Source organism: Eleginops maclovinus, chromosome 18, assembly GCF_036324505.1.
Source record: "Eleginops maclovinus isolate JMC-PN-2008 ecotype Puerto Natales chromosome 18, JC_Emac_rtc_rv5, whole genome shotgun sequence".
Taxonomy (NCBI): domain Eukaryota; kingdom Metazoa; phylum Chordata; class Actinopteri; order Perciformes; family Eleginopidae; genus Eleginops; species Eleginops maclovinus.
In genome coordinates this window covers 12,481,342-12,504,767 of record NC_086366.1, presented here as the reverse complement: position 1 = coordinate 12,504,767, position 23,426 = coordinate 12,481,342, and the positions used below count along the sequence as shown (strand labels likewise).

General features: G+C 39.7%; 4 protein-coding genes and 1 long non-coding RNA gene across 11 annotated transcripts; 3 read left to right on the top strand and 2 right to left on the bottom strand.

Moving 5' to 3' along the window:
* Positions 1-734: 734 nt before the first annotated feature.
* On the bottom strand, positions 735-7,373 carry LOC134880457 (multiple epidermal growth factor-like domains protein 6). The gene is made up of 17 exons (XM_063907400.1): positions 7,245-7,373; positions 7,054-7,155; positions 6,677-6,868; positions 6,458-6,568; positions 5,783-5,975; positions 5,517-5,653; positions 5,014-5,238; positions 4,697-4,838; positions 4,331-4,454; positions 3,743-3,934; positions 3,517-3,654; positions 2,867-3,061; positions 2,496-2,644; positions 2,209-2,377; positions 1,952-2,085; positions 1,695-1,846; positions 735-931 (listed from the first exon to the last, which is right to left on the bottom strand). The coding sequence occupies exons 3-17, from the start codon at positions 6,735-6,737 to the stop codon at positions 735-737; spliced, it is 2,319 nt and encodes a 772-aa protein (XP_063763470.1). The 5' UTR covers positions 6,738-6,868; positions 7,054-7,155; positions 7,245-7,373.
* Positions 7,374-7,833: 460 nt separating this feature from the next.
* On the bottom strand, positions 7,834-9,297 carry LOC134880026 (uncharacterized). Its single transcript, XR_010167895.1, has 4 exons — positions 8,853-9,297; positions 8,636-8,750; positions 8,330-8,417; positions 7,834-8,009 (listed from the first exon to the last, which is right to left on the bottom strand). It is a non-coding gene; the product is annotated as an uncharacterized LOC134880026 (long non-coding RNA).
* A 378-nt stretch (positions 9,298-9,675) lies between these two features.
* On the top strand, positions 9,676-12,389 carry LOC134880023 (uncharacterized). Of its 2 annotated transcripts, none has more exons than XM_063906689.1 (10): positions 9,676-9,838; positions 9,995-10,312; positions 10,438-10,476; positions 10,579-10,614; positions 10,745-10,870; positions 10,979-11,003; positions 11,130-11,170; positions 11,257-11,307; positions 11,420-11,532; positions 12,090-12,389. In XM_063906689.1, exons 1-10 carry the CDS (start codon positions 9,790-9,792, stop codon positions 12,219-12,221), a joined length of 930 nt encoding a protein of 309 aa, XP_063762759.1. In that variant the 5' UTR covers positions 9,676-9,789; the 3' UTR covers positions 12,222-12,389. The 2 variants fall into 2 exon arrangements, with proteins under 2 accessions (XP_063762759.1, XP_063762758.1); XM_063906688.1 differs by having other exon boundaries at positions 9,680-9,838; positions 10,724-10,870.
* Positions 12,390-12,461: 72 nt separating this feature from the next.
* LOC134880022 (sperm surface protein Sp17-like) lies at positions 12,462-15,524 on the top strand. 3 transcript variants are annotated; one of them, XM_063906686.1, is made up of 4 exons: positions 12,462-13,016; positions 13,409-13,488; positions 13,606-13,649; positions 13,968-14,135. In XM_063906686.1, the coding sequence occupies exons 1-4, from the start codon at positions 12,863-12,865 to the stop codon at positions 14,011-14,013; spliced, it is 324 nt and encodes a 107-aa protein (XP_063762756.1). In that variant the 5' UTR covers positions 12,462-12,862; the 3' UTR covers positions 14,014-14,135. The 3 variants fall into 3 exon arrangements, with proteins under 3 accessions (XP_063762756.1, XP_063762757.1, XP_063762755.1); XM_063906687.1 differs by lacking the exon at positions 13,968-14,135 and adding an exon at positions 14,725-14,993 and having other exon boundaries at positions 12,464-13,016; XM_063906685.1 differs by lacking the exon at positions 13,968-14,135 and adding an exon at positions 14,159-15,524 and having other exon boundaries at positions 12,475-13,016.
* Positions 15,525-15,769: 245 nt separating this feature from the next.
* On the top strand, positions 15,770-21,605 carry LOC134880025 (neurogranin-like). 4 transcript variants are annotated; one of them, XM_063906691.1, is made up of 3 exons: positions 15,770-15,953; positions 19,504-19,659; positions 21,026-21,605. In XM_063906691.1, exons 1-3 carry the CDS (start codon positions 15,813-15,815, stop codon positions 21,047-21,049), a joined length of 321 nt encoding a protein of 106 aa, XP_063762761.1. In that variant the 5' UTR covers positions 15,770-15,812; the 3' UTR covers positions 21,050-21,605. The 4 variants fall into 4 exon arrangements, with proteins under 4 accessions (XP_063762761.1, XP_063762760.1, XP_063762762.1 ...); XM_063906690.1 differs by having other exon boundaries at positions 19,504-19,705; XM_063906692.1 differs by lacking the exon at positions 15,770-15,953 and adding an exon at positions 17,107-18,125 and having other exon boundaries at positions 19,504-19,705.
* Positions 21,606-23,426: the final 1,821 nt, after the last annotated feature.

Genomic DNA, 23,426 nt, shown 5'->3' with positions numbered 1-23,426 from the left:
TGAAGGCATTGAAGACACAGCCCCTCCTGAACAATAATACCCTATAAATCAGAAGATACAAAAAAAGTTAGGGACTCAAATAAGAATAAGACATACATATTCACCAACCCATTAATTATTTTGAATGGTCAGTAGATACTTACAAAAAAAACATTTCAAATCTGAAATGTTCCTCTATTAAATGACCTCAACTCACTCATGGTATAATAGTCCCAAACATCAATGCATCTAAATAATCAATATATATATATCTATACTTAAAGTTAAAATAGTGGACATTGGTCGTTAAATGTATATGTATAAATGTATTAAATGTAAATGTATAGTGTGCATATGTTAAGGTTCCTATAGATTTGTAAAGTCATTAGATGAACAACGTATTGTACAAGTTATTTTTAGAGCACACATACCAAGTGCACAGATTATTAAGAGAGCTGCCGTTAACGGACGTGGCTGACAACAGTATTGGGATATAGGGCTATTCAGCCTGGTGCTTAATTAGAGACAGCAGAGAAGGCTTCATGCTGTGGGCAGTTAGAAGCTACATGTCCTCTCCACCAGTTTAAATAGTTATCAGATTACATTAATTTGGTAATAGCATTAGGATTAAGGATTTGACCCTATAAACAGAGAGCTGTTTCAGTTACTGGGTATTTTCGGGACCTAACAACTGTTAAACTGTTTATAAACAGACAACAATATTTTGAATCAGATAATGTATTCCTGTGCCTTTATCACAAAGTCCTGAGGGCTTGCTGAGTCCTGTATTGTTGCAGTAGAGTCCTGGAGGGCAGGGCCAGCAGGAAGACATGTTTTGGGCACCCACAGTGCTGCTCCAGGTTCCTGCTGGGCAGGGGTGCTGCTGTGGGTAAGCTGTCCCTCGTGGGCAGATGTAGCCTGCAGAACAAACTCCTCCAGACGCCAAAGCCACCTGCAGGAATACAGAGTAATCATCAGAATATGACAAAGTTTGATCATTTTGGCTCTCAGCTATAGTAAGAACTTAAATCTGTGAGAAGTTTGTGTTGGAAGCTGTCAGTCATTTCCCACACACTGTTAGCAACTCACTCAAACACACTGCTGTAAAACAGGATTTATTTGCCCAGTTCAAACATGTTTCTAAATTCCTAATTATATTAGAATGACAGAAAACCCTTAAGCCCGAACACTCAAAGTGAGTGGGAAATAAATAGCTGTCAGCAAGTCAGCTACACAGTTTTAACTTGGAAGAAAAAATATTCAACATAAAGACATCTCCTCCTCTTTAATTGCCGCCCCGTTTTCCATGCGAGTGCTCCTTCACTCTATACAAGATCAACAGGGTAAAGATATGAAAAGCTTTATAGCATTGATTCTTGCTGCATATGAATCATATCTATGAATTGAAAAAAACACAAATTAAAACAACAATTTGGTAATATGACACAAAACATAGATGTCATTTAAATTCCTTTCATTATCTGTAGAAAGTGAATGTATGAATTCTCTAAGCTGCCTATATATATCCTCATAGTGTTATAAAGTCCTAAATAAAACCTACACTTTGGGAGTGTTTAAAACCATTTATCAAAAAGATGTATGTAATTATATAATTTATGTATGAATACCATATTTTTTTTACTAAAACATCAATTCTTTTTTTGGATAAGCTGCTTGAAGCCAAGCTATCAAAGTCATTTTATGTTACATCTTACTGGAGAGGCAGTGTAGGCTCCAGAGGTGCAGTAGTGTCCCGGGCACAGAGACCCTGAGGCTCAGAAAGTCCGGCTCGGCTGCAGAACCATCCAGCCTCGCACGGCCGACAGTGGTGCACAGCATCACCACCAGGCCGGTCAGAGTAAGAGCCCTGAATAAAAGATAGTATAATTTTACAACATCTGAATTTGAATGAGGGTTAAATCCAATTCATGAAGCTTTAGTGCAAAAGTAGACACTCATTTAAAGTACTGACTGGAGGACAGGGTTGAGCAGCAGAATACCCCGGGGACAGAAGTGTCCTGTGGGACACAGTGGTGGGTGGGACAAGGCTGCCTGGTTACACAGTCTGCCTCCCTGACACTCTACACATGACTGTGCACCTCGACGCTGTGAAGGATTTATAGACAAGGGAATCACCTTGAATATGGCTTTATCTCATTATCTTGATTTGACTGTAGGCTACACTTTCTGTAGAAAAGCACTTGGTATTCTGTATGGATTATTTCCTACCGGCTGATAAGTGCCAAGAGGACATGGCTGTTGCCTCGCTGCCCTCTCCAAGGTATAATAACCTTCCTCTGCTTCACTCTGAACAGGGGACGCTGAGCCACCAGTACAGTAGAAACCAGGAAAACATTGACCTGAAGGGGAGGTGTTGTTGGAACCTAAACAATAGAAACTGACACAAAATAGACAGAAAAACCACAGAGTATTCAATTTGACATTGTTCTCTTGAATAAAGGAGCTGATCAATTCCAGTTTGAGGATGTCCCGTAATTAAGTGTGAGTAACATTACCCTGGCGGACAGCTGACACACTCTTCAGGTCTGCTGAGACCGGTATTGTTGCTGAAGGTGCCGGGTGGACAGGGCAGTGGAGAGGACGAAGCAGGAGGACAGTAACTTCCTGCTGGGCACAATCCTCCTGTCGGCCCATCCGCAGGAGTCTGGAATACAGTGTAAAGTTCATTCCTAAAAATAGTGGTAAAGTAATAAATGTAACACATAATAACATTATGTTTCATAACCTGAGTGTTATCACCTAACTGAGTATCAACTCTAAATGGTATTATAAGACATGAGACACAGACTTTTAATTTATAAAAACAAGAGTAAAGCAGAGACTAGCACATTCTATTCAATAAATGATTGAAATAAGTGTTTCATACTGCAGATTTGGCTCCCTCTCTACAGTAGAAGCGCTCTTTACAGTTTCCGGAGGGCTCTGAGAGTCCCACACTGGAGCAATACTGTCCTCCGCCACAAGAGGAGCACTCAGACCCATTACTGAGAGCTGGGCGTGAGCTGTAGGTTCCTTCAGGGCAAGGTTCGGGAGCATAAGTGCCCTCCGGACAGTGAAAGCCCTGTTACAGAGTGGCAGAAAGAGAAAAAGAGTTAGTTTCACATGCACAGTGCCAAGCCAGGGTTTATTTCTGAATGCGGCAAAGCAGTTTTTCAAAATGCTGGATTGACCTGAGGGCAGACTGCAGGGATTTGAGTTCCCGGTCTGTCGCAGTAATGCCTGGATGGACATAAAACACATGCCGCTCCACTGTGACCAAGAGTGTTGTTCCTATATTGTCCAGCCTGACAGGGGTAGGTGAGGGGGTAGCCAGTCCCTCTTGGGCAATAGTGCCCATCAGGACAAATGCCTGTCTGAAAAATACAGCATACGAAATATTTGTGTAGTTTCTTTTGGTGTACAATAATCATCTTAAAGTATGACTTTATGCAATCAACATTTATTTATTAGTCATGTATGATCTCTATGACAAGAATTAACGTGTTCACATTAAATATTGTATATTTGGAATCTTACAGGCCTTGTAATAGGCTGCTCCTGCGGCTCCTGGGAATAACAGTACTTCCCCTCCGGACACTGATCACATTCGCTAGCATCCTGCAGACCAGGAAACTCACCATAGGTACCATTGGTGCAAGGAATGGGGTTGGGATCCTGTGAGGGAATTCACATTTGCAAGTAGTTCAACGATTAATACGTTGTAAAATAGGGCCTTCTCTGTATGCCTCATTCTTTGACTCACAATGCCTCCCCCTGGACAGAAGAACCCTCGAGGACAAAGTGTGGCTGAGCGCTGGGGGTCTCGGGCTAAACCCTGAGAGCAGAGAAAGCCTGGGGGGCACACCATGATGCTTAACATGGCTTCCTCACTGGTAGTCTCATCACTGCAGTAGTGGCCCTGCAGGCACGGAGAACACTCCACAGAGCCCTCATCCTACACACAAAAGAACGTTAAGGAAGATTCAGAGAGTTGCAGTTAAAGATATCAGCTAGTATGGGGGAGGGACAGCACAAAATAAAGACTGAAAACACAAGGGAAGGAGGATAGAACTTGCAATATGATGGAATAACACACCTATACTTCTTAAAAATGTAAAGCAAAAGATGAACTATAACGAAATGTAACTTTGACTAATCCTCTTGCTGACATTTACAGATGTACATACATGGTGAGTAACGTAATACGATCACTGTGGGCGAAAAATGCTAATCTAAAAATAGGACAATCAGACTGGCTGAAGGAAAGACGAGACTAATACAGCAGCTTTGGTTTCCGCTGGTTCTGACAGTTGGCCGGTCACAGTGAATTGTATTATGGATGGGGCCTTACAGAGTAGCTTCCAGCTCCACACACTCTGGGGTTGACAGTGGCTGAGTGGGGACAAAAATAGCCAGCAGGGCAAGCAGAGCAGTCCTCCTGCCTCCGACCTCCTTTCAGATGGCGAAATGTGGATCTGGAAAACATCAGGACAAAGTTGATCATTTAATTACCGTACTTACTTATCACACCAGATTAATCATTGAGTTGACCCTTTACAGCTTATTATTTCCATATCATCATCTACTTTTTCCCACCATATAAAGCGGCCTTGGGGTCCTTGAAAGGTGCTATAAAAATGTTATGTATTATTATTATTATTATTATTACTTCATAATCATGCTCACATTTGATATAGAATACACAATGACTGCTTACAGTGGGCAGGGTGAAGGTTTGGAGGTGCCTTTTTGACAGAAAGAGCCTTCAGGACATATCAGGCAATCTTCTCTATATCGGTTGCCAATGTGGATGCTGTAGGTCCCCGCAGGGCAAGGAAACTGGGTGCCGTATGCAGTCCCTGGTGATGCATCATCAAAATACTTATATCAGCATGAATGACTCATAATAACAGCCTAGATTTTCATATAATGTCTTAAACTTTTATTAGATAACTTTTTGAACTACAGCAGTGAACACATGTATTAATGTATTTATATACCACCTATACTATTTTAGGCCATAACCATGTGTACCGTCAGGGCAGTAGTGTCCAGAGCTGCATCGACCTGACGGAGATGAGGATCCAGCCAAACAATACCAGCCCTGTGGGCATGGCAGGCACTCACTTTCAGCTTCCAGGCCACCATGAACACTCCATGTTCCCACAGGACACTTGTGCTGGGTGGGGAACATAGTTCCAGAGGGACAATAGTGTCCTGCAAAGCAGAAGAGTGGTGGTCTGTGGATACCACCAGTACCTGATAAAGTGTAAAACAATAAGGCATTAATATGGAAACATTTGGAAACTCAAAACAAACTGCACTTACTCAATCAAATATTGCTATGTAAAATGGACACATCGAAACTATATGTACATGTTGACCGATTTCACAAAATATGCTATATCACTGTTTCACCCAGCTCTAACTGGGAGAGGAAACTAAAACATAACTTCTGAAACTACAAATACAAACATATTAAACAGTACGTCTAAAAGCCAACTGAACATGTATTATGTGTGAAAAATAAATGGCACCTCGAAGACAGGCATATCGAGCCGGACACTGCTGACACTGTGAGCGATCAGTGAGGTCAGAGCGATTGCTCAGTGTCCCTGGTGGGCAGGCATTGGTTGGTGCGTTGGGTTGAGAAGAACCAGGGGGACACACAAATCTTTAAACATTAAGGCAAAGTCAGTTAATTAATAGGGTAACAATTGCAAAACAATATAACAAAAAACGATATATTATAAAGACACTGTTTTACTCCTAATAGACATGCTGCATCAAAATGTAATCGTACCCTTGCATGCAGACCACATCTGGGGCTTTCAGGGCTACCTGTGTGCAGGCCTTCCCTGCATAGCACTCCCTGCAATCAGCCAACTCATCCTGACCCTCTAAGGGGTTAAAGGAGCCTGGTGGACAGGGCACAGGGTCGCTTCTCCCCTTAGGACAGTAAAAACCCGCAGGGCATTTGAGACAGTCCTTCACACCTGAAGGGAATAGTTACAAGATGCCTACTTTATTAGGATGTCAGTAAGATTCTTTTGAATGTATTATTTAGACTGTTCATTCCCTTTGATGGTCTCACAGCTCCAGCTGGTCAGACAGTTGTTTTTGTTTTTTTCATGCTATATAAAGATGCTTTCTCTTTGCCCCCTTGGCATCCATCTGTTGAAATTTCTCATCTATATATTCCAGTACATCATGGGGACTAAACAACACTTATATATCTTTATGTAATCACTGAGTTTGCTATGATAGACATCTATGGCAGCACATAAGTTCAAGCCGAGCTGCTGATAAACTGTAGGGCAGTTCCCATAAAATAATTAACTTACAAATAAATTGCAAGCCTTAAGCCCAAAAGAAATAACCAATTACTGTGAATATGAAAATGTACTGACAAGATTATTAAAGACATAGTATAGTATAATAGAGCATAGACCAGTAATAATACATAATATAAATGTACTTATGGCTCCTTGATGAGGGGTAAAGGTGCCTCGAGGACAAATCACTTCTTCCAAGGTGCCAGCAGGACAGTATCTCCCCCGAGCACACGGCAAGCCAGGACCTGATGAGCCTGCGACACACACCGGACACACATACACAGACACACAAACAGGGACACTTTTCTTTTACTACTTCAGTGCTTGTTGCCCGCTTGAAATCGTATAGTGTTAAGACTTACCTGCAGGACAGAAGCGTCCTTCCCTACATCTCTTGCAGGCTGCCCTACTTGTCTGACCCATTTGTTCTCCCGCTGTACCAGCAGGGCAAGGTGACCCATTAGGGGTGACGGTGCCCTCCTCACAGTAATATCCTTGTGTGCAGAGGAACTGGGAGGTGGGTCTCCGTGAACTGCCTTCCAGACAGTAAAACCCTAGAGATAAGTATTCATAGAGAAGGTTTATTTGTTTTAACTGGATCGTTATCTTATCATATCAGTGTATGGGTAGACAAACCAATACTTATATTTTTGCTCATAATATATAATATAGTCTCTGCACATGAAAGCTTACAGGTATAACAATTTACAAGGTTTGCCACCATTATTCACATCTCTACCTGCAGGACAGATTGTGCAGTCTCGCAGCCTCTGCAGACCTTCATTAGGGCCATAAGTCCCTGCAGGACAGGGTAAAGATACACCTCCCACACAATAATGTCCTTGAATGAAAAACATGTATAAATACCTACAAGGCGTCTTCAAGAAAGAGGTGAAACACAGATATCAGTGTGCGCCGATAACCACTAACCTACTGGACAGATCACACATGCTAACTCTTCTCTCTGGTCTTTGTATGTTCCTGGTCGACAGCTGACCGTTTGACTGGACCTGTGGACTGGCTGGCTCCAGCGGGGGGCCACAGCTCCCCCACACAACAAAGAAGTATCATTACAGCTACGGCATTGAGTCTGCCCGGGTGTGGAAGACCAAGAAGGAGGACAGGGGAGCGGCTGTGTCATCCCACTATCTGGACAGTAACTTCCTATGTAGAGGTCAGAAGATAAGATTTATATAAACACTTTATTGAAAGCAGATTAGAGAATGTTAATATATTAATGTACTACCTGCTGGACACTGAATGCACTGGATAGTGCATATAGTGGAATAAAGGCCCGGGGGACAGTCATTACACACAGTGTGATCTGCATTCGGCTCCTTGCCAGGCCAACACTGCAAGGCACATACAGAAAATTAATAGGAAGGAAGGAAAAAAACCAGACAACTTCAATTAATTCAAATTTCTGGGCAAACTATATACCAACTATTTATATGACATACACACATTTTTGGACGAGAACTTGTTATTATCTGCTTTATTAGTTACCCTACTAGGAAATCCAGATGTGCAGACAGAATCTACAGGGCATGTCAGACACTGTAGGACCCCCTCAGGAGAATGTTGTCCCGGGGGGCATAAATAAAGTGTCCCATTGAATGGATCACATGAGAAACCTGCAGGACACAGCCTACAGTCCACTCTGTCCACTGAACTGATTAGACCTGGAAAACAAGGCTGCAAACATACAGAAATGAAGAAAGTAAGTACAATAGTTAAGGTATATGAGGTATGAACGTACAAGAAGAGGGGAAAGATGTGTAGCTTAATTAGAATAAACTGCGTTGCAGATCATCATTAACTTATTAGATGTACTTTAGCTTTTCATGATACGACAAGTCAAAATGTTTGTTGGGAAAAAGGTCTATGAGTCTGCGTCACTGTTAAAAGACTATAAAATGAAATATGCAATACCAATGGCTTGCAAAGGATCGCATGGCAGAAAAAAAGTTTGGATGATGATGATGATGGGTTTGTTACCCAGAGCTGTCTCTCACCTTACAGTCACTGATACCACTTTTCTCCGTGTAGAGGTTGAATGTTCCTGCTGGACATCTATGAGGTGCAGATACATTGCCAGGACAACTATACAAAATAAACATACTCATTTATACATCTTTATTATCAAAAGAGTTATTAGTATTAATTTGATGAACACGTTTGTTAAAATCTTATTTCACATTCTGACATATGACAGAGATAATGTGTCTTCATATTGAGCTCTTATCAATTATTTACGTATTATTTTCATAGTGTACATACTAAGATTATACCATTAATATCAAAGATGGTTTATAACTTACAAATGACCAGAGGGACATTCCAAACAGAGCTTGTGGGAGAAGTATTTTCCCTCAGGACATCTATCTGTGTCTGTCGCTTCACCGAAGGGGAGGTCTGCACTCCCTTCAGATGATTCTTGCATACATAAATTAATGTCAGAAAGGATGAAAAAATGTGTCTTTGTCAATATGTTTGGCTGTCAACAAAATAACTACTTTAAACAGTCATTGCTCTTACCTGAGGCGAGTCCAGATTGTGTCAGTTCCAGAAAAATCCATGAAGCTGAAAAACAAAACAGTTGCATAACTTTCCATGAACACATCATCACTGTATCCCTAATGAAGTCCACACTGGTTCATTTTCTGTGTATTTTCATTCAAGTCTGTTTTGTCTGAGCCTACAGGACTGATTGTTTAAAGGCATGAAAGTGAGAGGCCCTGAGTCACTGAAAGTGAAACAAGAGCACGAAATATGAGTCCCATGTGGTTGCTCTGGCTGATAATGGTGTGCAATGATGTTCTGTAACTGTATCTTCCCATTTCATAATGTATGAGTATGTGCAAACGCTAACCTAGATATGTTTCTGTTAGGGGAACACTTCAATTATTGATGTTACTTCAGTAATTTATTTAAAGGTTTTAATGAGAAGAAAATATGAAACAGACATGACAAATCAGATGGATCTACACGCAACAATGAAAGCTTTACCCAACAAGACCCCCTTTTGTCTTCGCTGTGTGAGAGTATGAAAATCAATTATTTAATTTAAAAGGAAATGAATGCCAGGCACATCCTTTGTGAGGGAGCTGCAAGGGTGCATCTGCACATATCTGCAAACAATACTTACATGTTTTTTTAAACCAGGTGCAAATGTTATGCTTTGTAATATGAATACATTAGAAAAATGTTGTTATTTAAAATGCTAATAGTTAATCATTTGTGTATCAATATGTAGAGAATATTATTTTGTTTCCTTTGCAGGAAGTCAGGTGCAGCAAATAGAACATTTTATTCAGCTCTGAATTCAGCTGTTTACCACTTCCTGTAACCTTAACCAAGGGTTGGAAAACATGTGTGGTTATTTCAGCAGTTTCCGTAGACGCAAGCATTTTCCAAACTACGGGCACACAAGATATTTGATTGCATGTTTTGAGGCAGCAGGAATAAGAACAACATGACGATCTCAGTCAACTTCGCTTTGCTCTTTTTTGTGGCGACACAAGGTAAAGTATTCATAGGCCTACTCTATGTTATTCGACTACACTTGTATGTGTGTTAAATGCAACAAAATAAAGACGGGTTGCTAGTACGGTAGTAATATAATGTTATTATAATGTTTTTGTTGTCTGTAACAGTAATCAAATGTCTTCTTTCTGCAGATTTTACAAGCTGTGTTAATGTGACGTCAACTTGGAAAATCTTGAATGTAACGTTCAGGGAGTCTCTAACATTAAACTGCACTTACAATTGCTCTATTGGATTTGTTCGTGGCTGTTGGAGTAAAGTAAATACATTAAAATCCGGAGGCTATTCCCCATGTCTTGGAAATACCAGCAAAAGCAGTTGCACAACATCCCTTCATCTGTCAAATATGTCTACTAAAGATCACAATGAGGAGTTCATTTGCTACACACAACATACAGATGACCCTCAAGTACCACAAAAACCAGTGCTCGGGGTTGTTCTGCAACATAAAGGTTATTTTATTAAACATTTTATGAAAACACAAGATATATCTTGTTGTTGAGTAATTTTAAAAGAAAACCACAATTTACCACAAGAAAGAAGACTGCTTTTGTAACCGTTTATTTTTTTTCTTTAGCTCAAACAAGTGTTATCCCAAAGACTGCAACTAAAAATGGTGAGGGTTATTTTATTTTTTCATAAAATGTATTCTTAAATGTTTTTACAATATTCTTATACAGCTCTTTAATTATATATACCATTTTTCTACATCTCATAGCTTCTATTCCTGCTGAGCAAAATGAGTCAAGTGGAGGTAAGAAGGCACTTTAGATGGCCGTTTATTGATTGAAATTCTGTATTTTATAGAATTAATTACATTTGTATGTTAAACTTAAAACCAAAATTTGCTCATTTTTTCCAAGACAATTCAATTATTCTTCAAGGTTTGCCGGGGGAATTTACTGGAATTAAGGTTTTAGCCACAGTTACCGTTGCTGTGGCCATGGTGCTTGCAGCTTTGGCCGTTTTCCTGTGTCTGAACCGGAACAGAGAGTGCTGGCATGATAAAGGTGACTGAAAATGATTAAACTATCAACATACATTTTTTATAAAAAGTTAAATAAGAAAAAAAACATTTAATCTCTTTATTATTGTGTTAATAATGTCACACATTCTAGGGGAGCCTGGTAGGTCCATGTCAGGGTGAGTAACATTTTAGAATGACTATTTGGATTGTGTTTGAATAAATAAATAGAAAAATATAAGAACAAATCTATATATGATATTGCTCAATTCCTGATGTTTATTTTTTATTTGTTTCTGTTAAAGCTCAGCACTACCTCTTCACGCTGTCCCTTCGCCAGTGAAGGGTAACCTTTTAAAGCCTTTTAAATGAAATACAAAGATTTTAACGTCCGAATGCAGTCTTACCATTCATACCTGTCACATTTCACAGCGACATTGTCAAAACAAAGTGAGAGAGTGACTTTAAGGATTCCTACACCAGGTAAGAGGATTTCTGAATCATTATTAGCACCACTCATGTTTTCTATGTGACACTATCAATATCTGCATTACAAAACTGACTGATAGATATATTGTGTTATTCCTTGACCAAGATAATGAAAGCGACACAGAGGTTCCGTATGCTGACATAACGATCGCTGTACGAGGTATCAGTACACCAGAACTCACTCAGGTCGGCTATTTAACCCCTGGTGATCAAAAAGAGGTGAGGAATGAGACTTCACAGTCAGCATGCTTGTCATTTTATATCTTAATGAAAACTACATTTATAAGACAGCTTATTCTCCTCTGTTTTATCAGCAAGTCCAACTCTGCACCGGTAGATCACGTACATGAATCTAAAGTCTATAAATGCTGGTCTGATGGTTATCTTTTATATTTTATTGCTGTTTGTTTCTACAAGGACGCACAATGAATACAGATACTCACCTTAAATATATGAGCAGTTACTGGCTATGCTATATAGACGGGTACATTCTTAGGGAAAATAAGGATTTATTGTGCGTGGTAGGCATCAATCTCTATGGGGTTGCCAAAAAAAACTGATGCTCATTTATCTCTCTTCATCTACTTGATCACAATCTAACACTTCTAAAGTGTATCTTGCAAGTAGAGAGGCATTGACTAAATGTTTCACTTTTGCATACACCACATAATACAACCAGTTGTATCCTTCTGTATGGATGATATGGTTAGAGCTTACTAGGGAAGGTTTGCTATTCTCAACAACATGCTACATCCATGTCTCTGCTTTATCTACAGTGGTGGGGAGATGAACCAAGGTCTCACCTGCAGGCCTCCCGTTCAGCTGACAGACTGCATGTCCCTCAGTCAAGGGAGGTCAGCCGCAAGATGAGTACCAACTCTGAATATGCAGTCATCACATATGCCTGACTGAGGTGGCTTCTGCAGAAAGGAGAGAGGGAGAAGAACATTTTTTAAATATGTCTAATAGGCTTTATCTGCAATACTTCTCAACGTGTTCTTATTATTTCGTTTTTAATGTTTTAAATGTCTGTAAAAAAAAAAAGGCATTATATCCAATAAAGCTATTCAATCAAATGCACTTTGTGCCTTCACTTTAACGAGAATGTGCGTGCGTGTGTGGCGGTGCGGTGTCTGTGTTTTGGTCATTTGAGCCTCGTCAGTGTCCGTAGTAACAACAGTTGCCTAGAAACAATTATCAACAAAACACACCCGTAGCTACTGTTTTTAGCCAAACCATTCGTAAGTAAAGGTGGATACGTAGTCCATGTCATTTCAGGTAACAGGTGTTGCTTTTGACTAATGCTTTGACATTTGGGAACACAGGTGGTGTGAGAGTGACGATATGGTAACGAATATCTAGCACTATATTTAGATTACTTTGAACGTTAGCTTATATGTTGGGGAAAGTTTGCAAGTGTTAGCTAGCTTCCATTGTCTTCTACGCTGAGCATCTGGAAGAAAGACGAGTTACTGAGAACAACTTTCAATTTCCTTATAAGTCTTCCCGAGCTGATAGAGGAGTTATTTTACCCTCTGAATCCTAAAACATGTCAGTACCTTTCTCCAACACTCACCTGCGGGTCCCGCGAGGATTCGGCACCATCTTGGAGGGGCTGGCCAGAGAAGTCCTGCGAGATCAGCCGGAAGACATCCCTAAATATGCTGCACACTACTTTGATGCTCTTCTCAAACAAAGAGACGGTAACTGCAACTTTACAATTGGTAGCCTACTACTGTAATCCACAAAAAAAGCCTCATAGTTTAGCTTTGTAATATTGTGTTCTTTTAAAATCCAAATATATAGTCAAACATTAGATTAAAGACTCAAAGGGTTTAATGTACAAAGCGTAGTTCTGTACTAAAAAACACTTTGGTTACAGGTTCCTCAAACAATGCAAAATATACAAGACATGAAACAAATGAAACTATAAAATATTGCAAGCTCACATAAGCAGTGACTATAAATGTTGAGATAAAGTGCATTAAATAACTGTTATGCCGTTTTCTATGAATATTGTATGTTTCCGTATCAAATGAACATACAATTAATGAATGAACAAAAAAGAAATAATTGATAATATTTTTGCTTGTAGAAAGTGGCATCGACCCTGCTGAGTGGGCTGCTAAACTGGAAGATAGATTCTACAACAACCATGCATTCAGGGCTTCTAAGGTACTAAATCAAAGTCACTGCTATATACCATATCTTTAAATATTTCCTGTGTTCATCAATATGTCTCATTTTATTCATCGTGACATCTTTGTTTCGCTTTTGTTTTTTTCCCAACAGCCTAGCCCCGAAAAAGAGCCTTCAGCAAAGATGACCATTTCCAAGTGAGTCTATCCTTATATGCAATAAACTGGCAGGAGGATCAAGAACAGAGGCAGAGGATGGACATGAGGGAAACAATAGAAAGTGATAGTGGAAAGAACATAATAATATATTTTTCATTTTTAATTGTTATATGTTGAGTTTTTGTTTGACGATTTGTTCTACATATGGTTGGTTTGGAAGTAGAATTAAATCAATCAATACTGCAATTAGGGAAATGTGTTTGGATTTGTTTATGAAAATAGAGTAGTTTATGACAATTTCTTGAGAATTAATTGAACCGGCAAGAAATGTCAGCTCAGTGTATAAAGTTCTTACAGGTTTCAAGTGTCACGGGTGAAAAGAAAGGTCAGGACTGAAAGATAAGCGGCCACCAGCAGGAAGGAAGAGAGTCAATAAGGCATTATGACTTTGTTTTGAAGTAGCATCACTTATTTCATATTTGCATTAAATTACATCCAAGTTTCCCATTATTCACCTTTAGTCTTTCGTTTTGATTGTTACATTTTAGAGAAAAATCATATGAGTCCCAAACTGAAGATGAATCAAACCATACAGAAGACTCTAATGTTTCCACAACACATCCTACTCTCTCTGAAGAGGTTGATTTAAGTGAAAGCATGGAAGAATATGAAGAAAAACAGGGTATTACAGAGAAACACGTTGTTTCAATAGAAGAAGGACTTTCAGAGGAGGAATCAGTCAACATGCTCCCAGCTGCAGACCTACAGCCGGATGATCTGAGTGGTACAGAGGAGGAGAGAGACCAAACAATAACTACATTTGATCAAGTTGACAGGGCAGCTAATGGAAAAGATAGCTTCACTGTGGCAGACCAAGATAATGCTCGGTCTGAGTTAGAGCCCACCGACTTGTTATCATTGAAAGCCATTTCAAATGTAGACGGGTGTGCTCAGGAGTTAAAACTGGAAAACGAATGTGGAGATGATGAACCAAAGACTTCATTTGTAGATATGGAGATTGTAGACTCAGAAGGAGATGAAAATAATGACGGAGAAGAAGCAGTAGAAGTACTTTCATATCCTGGGTTGGCTGATGTGGATGTTTGTGCTACAGAGCTTGGAGGAACAGAGAGATCAATGGAAGGAGCCAATGCTGAAAATGATGAGGACAGCTCAAAATCCCAACCTGAGGAGAAGACTGTACAATCAGTATTGTCTCAATCTGAAACCCCAGAACACAATCAGCAAGAAGAGGAGGATCAGGTAGAAAAAACAGAAGAGGAGGCTTCTTCATCTGAGTCTTTTTCTGACGTAATACATGAAAGATTAACTCATATAGAGGCAGATTTAGTATGTAATGATATGCCAAATGAGGATTCTTTGGTTGAGATTAACTTTGAAGATGTTCCCAAGGGTCAGCAGATTAAAGAGGTTGAGGAGAAACAGCCAGAAGAAGACAGCTCAGTTGATGTCTTACAGACTAGGTTTTTAGAAATGCAACAGGAGGAAGAGTGCAAAACTGCAGTGGAAACAGAGTCAAATATATCTCACAAACAAGACCACGATGAACCTGCAATGATGGGAGTTGAAAAGGAAGTGAAGTCTGAAGGGGAGGAAATGGAAAGAGACCACAAGAAATCTGATATAATGAACAAGAATTTAGACACAAATGATTCTCATTTAAATAACAGTGATATTGATGGTAATCGCGAAGGTGTTAAAACCATCGGCTCATCACATCAGCCCACCATCGATGAAGCGAACTCAGAGGATGAAATGGATCATAAAAATGAAGGTAATAACAAAGAAGGAGAGATAAATAGAAATGAATTTCACCAGAATGAGGGTTGGGAAAAAGATGAAAAGTCAAACAATGCTGAGGATGAGACAACAGACACGGTTGGAAGGCAATAAAGAGGACACACTTACAGAAGGTAATAGAGACGTGGAGATTCAAGAAACAAATGCTGGTGGAGCAAAAAATCAGTCATCACAAGTCACACTGGAAAATATATCCACTGCTGCAACAGAGGCCAAGGGGAAACTTTAGAGGCAAGTACAAATCTACCAGAGGAGAACGAGGAGAGTCGGAGAACACATGTAGACTCACAGCTACAGGACACCGTGGGAGAAACAGAGGTCACATCAACAGAGAAAGGTCCAGATGATGTGGGACAATTAGAAGGAGAAGTTGACTCTGAAATGCAAGAGAGGAGTGACACATTATGTGAAGATGGCGGCATCAGCCCCACTCCAAGTGCAGATCAGCCAGCTGCAGAAGAGGAAGAGCCTCTTGCTTCTGAAAAGGACTCCACAGATCGTGAAGGCAAGAGCAGTGACAAGGTAAATCTTCTTCTTAATGCAGAATATATACATCAGTGATGCAACATATTTTTGTGCATGAGAAGTTTTTCACAATGAGAAAACCGCCCTGATATTTTACCTTTTATCCCCATAGCTTGTATGATTTCAATATAAAAGTGCCATTAGCATTTCCTCCACTTGGATAAATGTTCGCAAAGTTTCAAATTGAGGTGTCTTTAGTCTACTCTGCTCCCATTCCTGTCTCAGGTAGCCTATATATAAATAAACACTTCAAGGACGGGTCTAATCCACAGTGGCCTTCATTTTTTCCCCCTTGGACTCTCCAGGGTTGTGTGATTGAACATATCCCCAAAATAGTTCATTTTCGAGATGGTGGTTGCTCTAACAAACTTTAAATTGAATCTCAAGGGTCACAATGAAAATCACGTTATCTGAATTATGCAGAAAGAGTAGCTTTGATTTTTGCCAAAAATCTGTGTCTTTGTCTATTTGCGTGTGTTTAAGAGAAGCTGTTCTGGGCCACTGCTTTGCCGCATCGCATGCTCATAAAACTGTAATGTGGCTTTGTAAGTGCCAGATCCAATCTACTCTTTGGAGCTACCACAGCTCCCACAGATTGAATCTTGATTCAGTGATCTGTCATCATTAAAGAGCGACTGGACAATTTGTCTTGTGAATTAAGGCCTTTAATATTTTTTTACTGCTGTCCCAGTTGTTGGCCCTGTCTGATTTGTCTGGAACAACAAGGCTCCAAACGCACAGCAAGGGGAGTGTAGGAAGGTCTACTAAGAGTGTTACCATGGTAACCCCTCACCATCCTGCACTCTCTTAGTTTCGTCATGGAATTAATAGGAGATGGTGATGCTGATAGTTGCTAGGCACCATCTGTATCAGTAATCTACTTTTAATAGCAGTCTTTGATTAAACAGTAAAAACAGCAGTTTCTGTTATTCTACACAGAGCAATACTATCTGTATAATCCTGTTTACTGGCAGAAGTTATTCCAGCTTAATCTACCACAAAACTGTACATTATATACAGTAACCTCATCTCAGATGCATATTTAGTCCTCTTACTTTAATTTGAATGCATTTAAATCACTGTTTACAAGTGCCAACATTGATATTCCTATACTGTTTTCCTCTTAGGAGAATAAATACTGTGTTAGATACATTAATGAATAAGAGTAGACTAACAACCATGATTTATCACAGTGAATATAATCACACCTTGGTGATTGTTCTTTCAAATTAACAGTGAATAAATCGATAAAGCAAGACAGCTTTGTAAAATGAGGCGTGAGGAGAACCTAACATATTGTTCGAATGGTTACAAAACCAGCAGGAGAGCGTTAATGTCAGGGATATAATTCAGATAAATGGATGTTTTCTGTTCCTCTCCCTCTCCGTCTTGTCTCTGAGGCTGGCAGAGGAGTGTGGGCGGCAATACCAGCTGGGATCAGAGGGATGGAGAGGGTTGTTAGCTCACTCTGCCTCTAATAAATTTATAACACCTCCTAGTGCAAAACAGTCCAAGATGCTTACACGGTTTTAGTTTCATGCTATTAGTAGGATTTGAAAGTCAGCGATTATTGTTTAATAGCCATCTGGCTTTTACATAGTATTTCTAAGTTGGTCATCTGTTTTTATTTGTGGAGTTTATTATTGTAACAATGCAACTTGGGAAATTGTATGATGCTCAGTTTATGTGGTAGTTATGTTGCCGTTTCCTCCTTCATATCCAGGCTGTAAAGGCTCTTCATTTAAACTTTTTATAAAATGGTTTAACTTTAAATCATTGAAATAGTCCAACTGTATCATTTACTGTTCTTTCTAAGTCTTTAGGCTGTGCTCCATAATGTGAACACAGTAGGTCAGTAGCCTTAATGGGACTAAAAGATGGAACACATGCTGTCATGTTTGTAGGAGGTCTCTCTTTCCCTCCCTCCTTTCCTCCCTCTTTCTCTCTTCCCTCTCTCTGACTGTATGTCTCTCTCTCACTGTGCTTGAGCTGGTGTTACTGAACATACAGTGATTGTTTCTAACAGCCAGTGAGGCATCTGTATTATACCGGAGACTCATTTAAAAAGAGCTTTGCTTGGTCATTGAAATCAAGGCATATAAGTCATATTAGGTCAGCTCACCTGAAGACTGAAGTCGTCTCTGAGAGTCAGACATGGACTGTCACAATGTAAGTAGAAGCTTCACATTAACTTTTTAGTAGATCATATTTTTTTCATTTGTAACCACTGTTCGGTTTGGTTATGTGGGTAATACAGCTGTTCACAGTTGGTAGTGGTAGAAGTGTTTGGCTGTTCTTAACTGAATACTGCCATGTATGTTTTTTGTTTCTTCAACTAGAGTAAAATATATTGATAAATTAAAAGCAGTATATTATGTTATCCATTTTATTAATTGTGACACATACAATACATTTCTTTATAGAAAATTGACCACATAATATTTTGTTTTTGTAGTTGGATAATATAAGATTTGCATCAGGATATTTAAAATCAATTTGAGTCAGATCTAAAGAGGCAAAAAAAAAAAACCTGACAAGGTGTGTATGTAGCAAAATTCAGTGCATCACCACAGCAAAAAAACAACAACTGTATTCTGGCTGCTCAGTGAGCAGTCAGACAGAGAGGCTAATGAATGCTGGCTGAACAGGTGGGTGGTCACACTCCTACACTGGAGGGGTTTCACTGGAGACATGATGCATTGCTTTACGAAGGCAGTGGGCTTGTTTATTGGGCTGTCTTTGTCTGAAATGTCAATCTGTTTCTATTCCTCAAAGCAAGGGGTGTAGCATATACAGTATGTGTTCTCTACAAATTTTGAATTGTTGTTTACATAACTTGTTGACAGCCTTAGCGCTGTTCTACTGACACGCTATGACAAGCCAGAATTTATTTTCCGCCTACCCCATGTTTCCTTTGGGACAGTGGATGCTGTACTTCAAGTCACTGAATAAGCTGCTGGGGTTGACAGCTGCATTATTAGTTGGGTTGTTCCTTTTCCGCCCATGTTGCAGAAAACAAGTGTTTTTTTTTTCTCTAGACTAAAACGTTTTTAAAACCATACCTGTGATCTATTTGAAATTAGAACAATTAGTTATAAATCAATCATCACACGGGATGCAAACTTTTACACTAACATTGTTTCTTGATGATCAATTCTTTTATAAACATGAACTGTTTCTCAGTTTGGGAGTACATAAGCCAGTTTTTTTGTGCTGGCATATGTACAAAAAATACAAAATAGGTGTATCAGTGTTTTATATCACAAGCGGAGAAGGGGTAAGAAAAATGGAAGGGAAAATTGTTTAGCGACCTCCTGAGAGCCCTGTCAAAGTAATGTAAAAAGGATGAGCCACTCGGCAACAAGCGCACTTATCTTGTTGTCTAAAAGATAGCATCGTGGCGTATACTTTAACAAAACATGGTATTGCAATCTGTTGAGTGTTAGATTCTTCCACCGATATTCTAGTAAAAAAACAACATGTTTATAAGAAAATGTAATATGCCCCCCTTCTGTGATAGCCTACTTCTTTCTGTTCCTCTCTGCAGGAGGATTGCAGCCGGCCCCAGGAGGAGGAGGACATCATGGACATCCCCCTGGATGACCCCGAGGCCAACAGGGCTGCTGCCAAGATCCAGGCCGGCTTCCGTGGGCACATGACCCGTAAGAAGATGAAGCCGGAGGACAAAGTGGAAGGGGAGGAGGTGAGCAGCACTGGGGATGTGCTGAACTGCAGCCAGGGGGACACAGGTCAGTGGTGTAGAACCATGGGGTAAGAGTAGGACACATAATGCCATTAAAGAGGGCATTATGGCTAGTGACTGTAAGGATGGTAACAGAAGCTCCCATCAGGAGCTAAAGTAAGTGAAGAAAGGTAAGCGAAAGAGCATGAGTTGCTTGTTTGACCATGGACTTAGAGTTCAAATATTATGCATAAAATAGATAAGCAAACACAACTTGATAATGTAAATGTTTTTGGTTGAGTATTTATGCCAAACACATAACTGATTAACTATTATTCACTCTAGGAGAAGCAACCATTTAAAAGCTATAAATGATTAAGCCCCTTATGGGTTAGCCCAACTGTGATTAATGACATACATAACTGAGTGACTCATTTAATTACCCATAGAGTCACCAGCAATAGATGATGGAATCTCTCAATTAAAGATTCTGTTAAAGAGGGTTATAAATGAAACGGCCTGAAGGTGAGCTGTTGAATCACCACATTGAACGGATGTCTGTCAGAGTTCGGTTCACATGAAAAATAACATCCTCACAAAGGTAAACACGTGTTCCTAGTTAGCATGTTATACATGGACGAGTGATGTTTTTTTTTTTGCTGTCCACGCCAGTGTGCTTAATGTTACCAGCAAAGATTGCACTTAGATACGATTTAAGCTTTAAAAGGACAATGTTTACAGAAAAATCATCATCATCAGAGTAACATTTCATTCAGAACACATTTAATTCAGATATCCGCTCAAGTAACATGTTTATCAGATCTTATGAGAAGTAAGACAACGTTTTAGACTCCCAGCCCTAAAAATGTCCCCTTTTTCCTATGAGACAAAGAAGCGTTTTCTTTGAGGACGTGGCTGACACAAGAGATTCTAGTCAATGATAATCCCTAACCCAGTTAGAGATGTATTTATAGCGCCAGGTGCTCTAGGTACAGTATATGATTCATTGGGCCAAGCAGAATTAATGGACCTGTCAGACTGAAACCATGCATTGCCTCCCATTGGGGAAGACCCCCTTTTCCCAACAGAACTCTGGTTTTGAGCTCTTTGATTATGTCAGCCAAGTTGTCAGCATTGAAATTACTCAAAACTTCTACAAATACATTTTGCATGGTAGAAATGTTAACACCGTTTGAAAAACCCCCTAAAGTCAACTCAGTATAAAGTTTCCTTCAATTGTGCTTTTATAATATATCCACCCACAAGTCACCTTACAGTCTGTTGTTATGCATTAGAGCCTTTAACCTTAATAACAGAGCGTAGATAAAAGCTGTTTTTTTCCAGGCTCTGCAGCGTTTAACTAGGCCTTGCCTGTTTCTGTTTTTAGAGACAGGAGGATCGGGGGCAGTAGAAAGAGACGACACATCTGTGCCAGAGCAGTGACGCCCCCTGTCCTGACCTGGATGAAGAGGAAGAGAGGAAGCGAGAGATGGCTGGCGTACGCTGGCTGGGCTGGCTTTCAGGCACATCTTTTTACCCCAGGAGTCATTTTATTTTTCAAAACAAATTAGCAGTAGAAAAAGAACCCACAGTTTTTAGGGTGTGATATGTGAATTTTGTGAACTTTAACACTCATTCTCTGCTTCTCCAGCAGTATCATCAGTACGGATGTCTTTGACCCAGAATGTGCAACTCACTGCATGTACTTGTGAAACTTCTGGTAGTGTGCTAGTTTTTAGATTGATGATCTGTGAATGTGAAAATGAATGTCCTCTAAATGCTAAACAGGGCTTATATCGGATGGATCAGTTCATACCATCTGTGTATAGACTTTGTATGCAGCAGCTTTAGAAAATGTAGTGGCTTAAATGATTGAATCTTTTGCTTTGTTTATGCTATGCTTGTATCTTGACTATTATTGACCTATTTGACTTGCTTACAAAAACGATTAAAACATCTAAAGAGAAGTAACTATTTATGATCTATTTATTTGATGTCACTTAATTCACATTGCATCTCAATTCTTTTTTTTACATCACATTAAATTAAATTTTCTTTTTCTAGTTTTTTTTTTAGCATTTTCTAAAAAATCTGATCTTCCAGAAAAGTGACTACATTTTTTTCCTAGGTGTATTAGGTACAGCTTTATGTTATGAGACATTGCTTCAATAAGCTCCATTGTTGTGTAAGTAGATTAGCTGTTTGACGTATCAGGTGAGTGACATTAACTATCAAAATGTAGAGCCGCCATGCTTTTAATCTAATTGAATGGTACCTTGATGAAATTTCTGTAGAGTCATCTCATTACACTAATAAATCTACCATATACAATGAAATGTCTTTTTTAAACTTCACAAGCACAGGTTACATTTTTCCTTTCCAATACTATCTTTAAGTCATATGTCACCTCAATCTCGATGTTTTCAAGGTCAAATTCACATTTTTTGTACATATCAGCGGACAAAGCTGTTTACTCAAATTTCATTTGTCACCGCAACATACCGTAAACAAGGCTAATTGGATAGAGCAGTTTCCATCCGGCTTAAACGATGTCTGCTCTCCCGTGTGGCTCTCTTTTTCTTGAAATCTCATGAATAATTCAATCATAAATTTGTTCAATTCTAATTTCACAACTGCCAATTACCATAAGCATTCATTGGGTTTTTACTCATAATGATAGCTATTTAAGGGGCCATTCAAATAATTAGATTGTACACAGTTGCAGAGCTGGATGCATTCATTTATAAAATGTAGTTATCTTATTAACAAGTGCATTGTTATAGACAGCAACCACACTGGATGAGTGAAGGCTGTTTAAATTACAAAAGAACAACAAAAGTAATGCTTCATATCATATACCCAGGCAATCTTGGCCACTTTATGAGAAACAGACTTGAGCGTCTTCAGTCTCCCAGTGCTCCCACACAGCCCACCTACACACATCTGAGCCGCACAGCGCTCTGCACACACTCAAACTGCACATGTATATGCAGATCCCACTCAAGTCACTCATTCTCTATCTTCTGCACACACACACGCACACACACACACACACGCGCACACACGCACACACACACACACACACACACACACACACACACACACACACACACACACACACGCACACACGCACACACATACACACACGCGCACACACACACACACACACACACACGCGCACACATGCGCACACACACACACACACACATACAGACATACATAGGCCTTGTTGTCACCAGCTGTAGAGGAGCTCCAACATGACACTTGCTCTCAGTGGTTTTGCAAAGCACTTCCATCTCAGGCTGACATTCCTCCTCCGCCACGCTCTCACGAACATCCTCTATGGGTTTTATATGGACTGCTTCTCTCTTTTCTCCTACTCAGTCTCAGAGGTGCCATGGCCACATTCTCCTGTCTCTTTAATGACTGTCGGTGAACAATCAATATTCTGCACACCTCCAAACATAGCACAACGCCCACTTTGTGCTGTAGATTGATTTCTGCAAGTCAGGAGAATGACTATATACCATAGAAAATCCCGTAATCATGTTGGTTAGTGACTTAATTGATCGTCATGTGGGTCATCTGAGTAAGTGTGAGTTTGAAAAGTGCAGCCTTACACAGAAAAGAAAAGAATACTCCCTTGAACACAAATTGTTAAGCTGATTGTGGACTATTTTAGGAGTAGATAATGTCAGCTTGGATGGTTTGTGTTCCTTCTCAGACATCTTGTCAGAGAGGAAAGATCTCTCTCGTCTCCCGGGTGATAATTAGAGATGAGTAAGCTA